A 2,283-nucleotide genomic window follows, 5' to 3' on the forward strand; every position below is an offset into this window, starting at 1 on the left:
AGAGGTAGTGCCCTGGGGAAGGAGGACCCAGGCTGCTACTCACTGTATCTCTTTGGTCCATCCTCCAAGCAGAAAGTGATTGTTAACATGGCATCGTCCTCAAAGAACTCCGTGGTGAAGGCGTCCCACCACAGATTGTCACATTCCTGGGGATGGTGGAGAGATGCCAGGTTATGCAGAGGGGAGACAGACAGACAGACAGACAGACAGCCTCTAGCTGCCAGGCACAGCAGCCGCATGCTCAGCCCATGAGAGCTGCACTCTCAGTTGAGTGCTTGGAGACGGAGTTGATGAGCCCTGTCCCACAGCTAAGCAAGGAACAAGGCACTCAGGGACCTGCACAGTGGGGCAGAACCCCACTGCCAAAGGGATTCTTCCTAGAGCCAAGGCAGCTCGTGAGGGCAGGCAGTGCAGAGAACCCCATCCCCAAAATACACACCTGGGAGCATCCCCCTGCCCCTGGCCACCCCTCTTTCCCCCAGCTCCCCACCTCTGTCCAGTTCTGCAGCCGCTTGTTGAGCTCAAATATCCTGTAGTCAGTCTGGTTCCCATACGGCGTGTGCCTCCTGCCCAGGGAGCAGAGCAAGCAGTCAGAGGGAGAGGCAGCCACGGGGTGGGGAGGGGTCCCAAGCCTGCAGCAGGGGGATGCACAGCCCCTCCAGGGTTGCCCAGAGTCCAAGCCACCCCCTCCACGAACCCCAGCCAGCAGTGTGCTGGCCCTGCTGAGGCACCTCGCCACAGGCATGAGCTCCCATCCCAGCGGAGTCCCTGACAGACCCCTGTGCTTACCCGATTCCAGGCTCCAGGTATGTTGGTGGGTACATGGGAGTAGGTCTAGGGGGAGAAAGAAAGTCAGGCAGATCAGTGCTTCTGGGGGTCTCCCTCTCTGCCTGCCACAACTCCTCCTTCCTTGCCTCCGGCAGCAAGAGCTCAGGCTTGCTGGAGGCGAGACCCTACACACAGTGCAGGCTGCACCCTGACTGCCAATGTCATACTGTCCTGTGGGGTGACCTGCACCCCTGAAACTGGGCTCTGCTCCCAAAACAGTGGCAGCTCTCCAGGGACTTGCCTGGGTCCTCTGCAGCTGGGACTCATGCCAGGTAGGACGGAGGTTGGAGAAGAGGCTGTTGCGGCAGGAGCTTGGAGCACTCCCTCTCCGGGGTCATCCCAGGGGCCTGGCCTGGCAAGGGGCTTGGCCCCACAGAGCTTTGGGACTTGAGGGCCCCCTTCACCCCAAGTATCACCCTTTCTCCACTCAGTCTTACCCGTGTATGCTCCAATACCCTCTCTGCCCTTGGGCTAACTTAACTCCACATGCCACAGACTCTGTACACTGCTGGGGAGCCTGACAGAGAGACCTTGGGGTGCAGACTGCAGAGAACTCTCAAACTCACAGACCCCTCCCTGGGCCCCAGCTCACCCCACATCTCGATCCAGCATGGTGCCTGGGTGGAAGGGAGGGAAGGCGTTGCCGTTTGGGGGCTCCTTTGGCGAGTACAGCTTGAACGACTTAGAGGAACAGCCTGGAGAGAGAGAGGGGACACAGGTCAGCTGGGGGCACCCTGCAAGGACACCCTGCTGCAAGAAGGAGGAGGAAGGATGCAGGACCAAGCACCAAGCCAAGCACCCATCAGTGCAGATCCATCTCTCCTCTGCTACCCCCTGATGCCAGCCCAGCCCCTGCACCCCACCCACAGCCCCAGGCCTCCCCTGCCCTGTGCAGGATGGGACCCACAGGGTCTGGGCTGAGCAACCAGGATCAGCAGCAGGAGGGGCCTGGCCCCATCCCAGAGATTTCCCACTGGTGCCCATAGTCAGTTCTCAGCCGGCTGAGTTCTAGGGGTGGTCCCTGAGGGGGGCAGTCCAGCTGGTGAGTGGTGAGCGGGTGCAGGGGCTGGCTGGGCCCTATCGTCCCCCTAGCCCTCCCTTCCGCGTCATTCCTAATCCCACCGGCCTGACCCGGGGATCACACGGGATCTTTTTGCTGACCTTTCTATCGTCATGGCGACGAGTGAATAATCGTCTGGAGGGAGGGATGGTGGGTCCCCAGGCAGCCACCATCTGCTGCTCGGGCAGGCCAGCGGCCACCCGGCTCCAGGCGGGTGGGGAGATCCCATACACCAGCCCCCAGCCCTGATCACCCCAAGGCCTCATCGTCCCCACCGCACAGGGCAAAGGACCAGGTGCTCACGGAGGACCACGGGGTGCAGTGGAGTGCACAACGGGGCGTGCGGTGTGTGCAAGCCACCGCCCATCCCTGAAAGCAACCTGGGACCCCCCCTC

At 61.7% G+C, this 2,283-nt stretch overlaps 1 protein-coding gene across 2 annotated transcripts in view; it reads right to left on the reverse strand.

Moving 5' to 3' along the window:
- LDB1 (LIM domain binding 1) overlaps positions 1 to 1,521 on the reverse strand; it is a 4,547-nt gene extending 3,026 nt beyond the window's left edge. For both annotated transcript variants that reach the window (XM_010132992.1, XM_010132993.1), the window contains exons 1-4: positions 1,421 to 1,521; positions 790 to 834; positions 491 to 566; positions 44 to 146 (exon numbers count right to left, since the gene is read on the reverse strand). In XM_010132992.1, the coding sequence (XP_010131294.1) occupies positions 44 to 146; positions 491 to 566; positions 790 to 834; positions 1,421 to 1,440 (244 nt within the window). In that variant the 5' untranslated portion in view covers positions 1,441 to 1,521. The remainder of the gene's footprint in view (positions 1 to 43; positions 147 to 490; positions 567 to 789; positions 835 to 1,420) is intronic.
- Positions 1,522 to 2,283: the final 762 nt, after the last annotated feature.

This window comes from Buceros rhinoceros, unplaced genomic scaffold, assembly GCF_000710305.1.
Source record: "Buceros rhinoceros silvestris isolate BGI_N320 unplaced genomic scaffold, ASM71030v1 scaffold23793, whole genome shotgun sequence".
NCBI lineage: Eukaryota > Metazoa > Chordata > Aves > Bucerotiformes > Bucerotidae > Buceros > Buceros rhinoceros.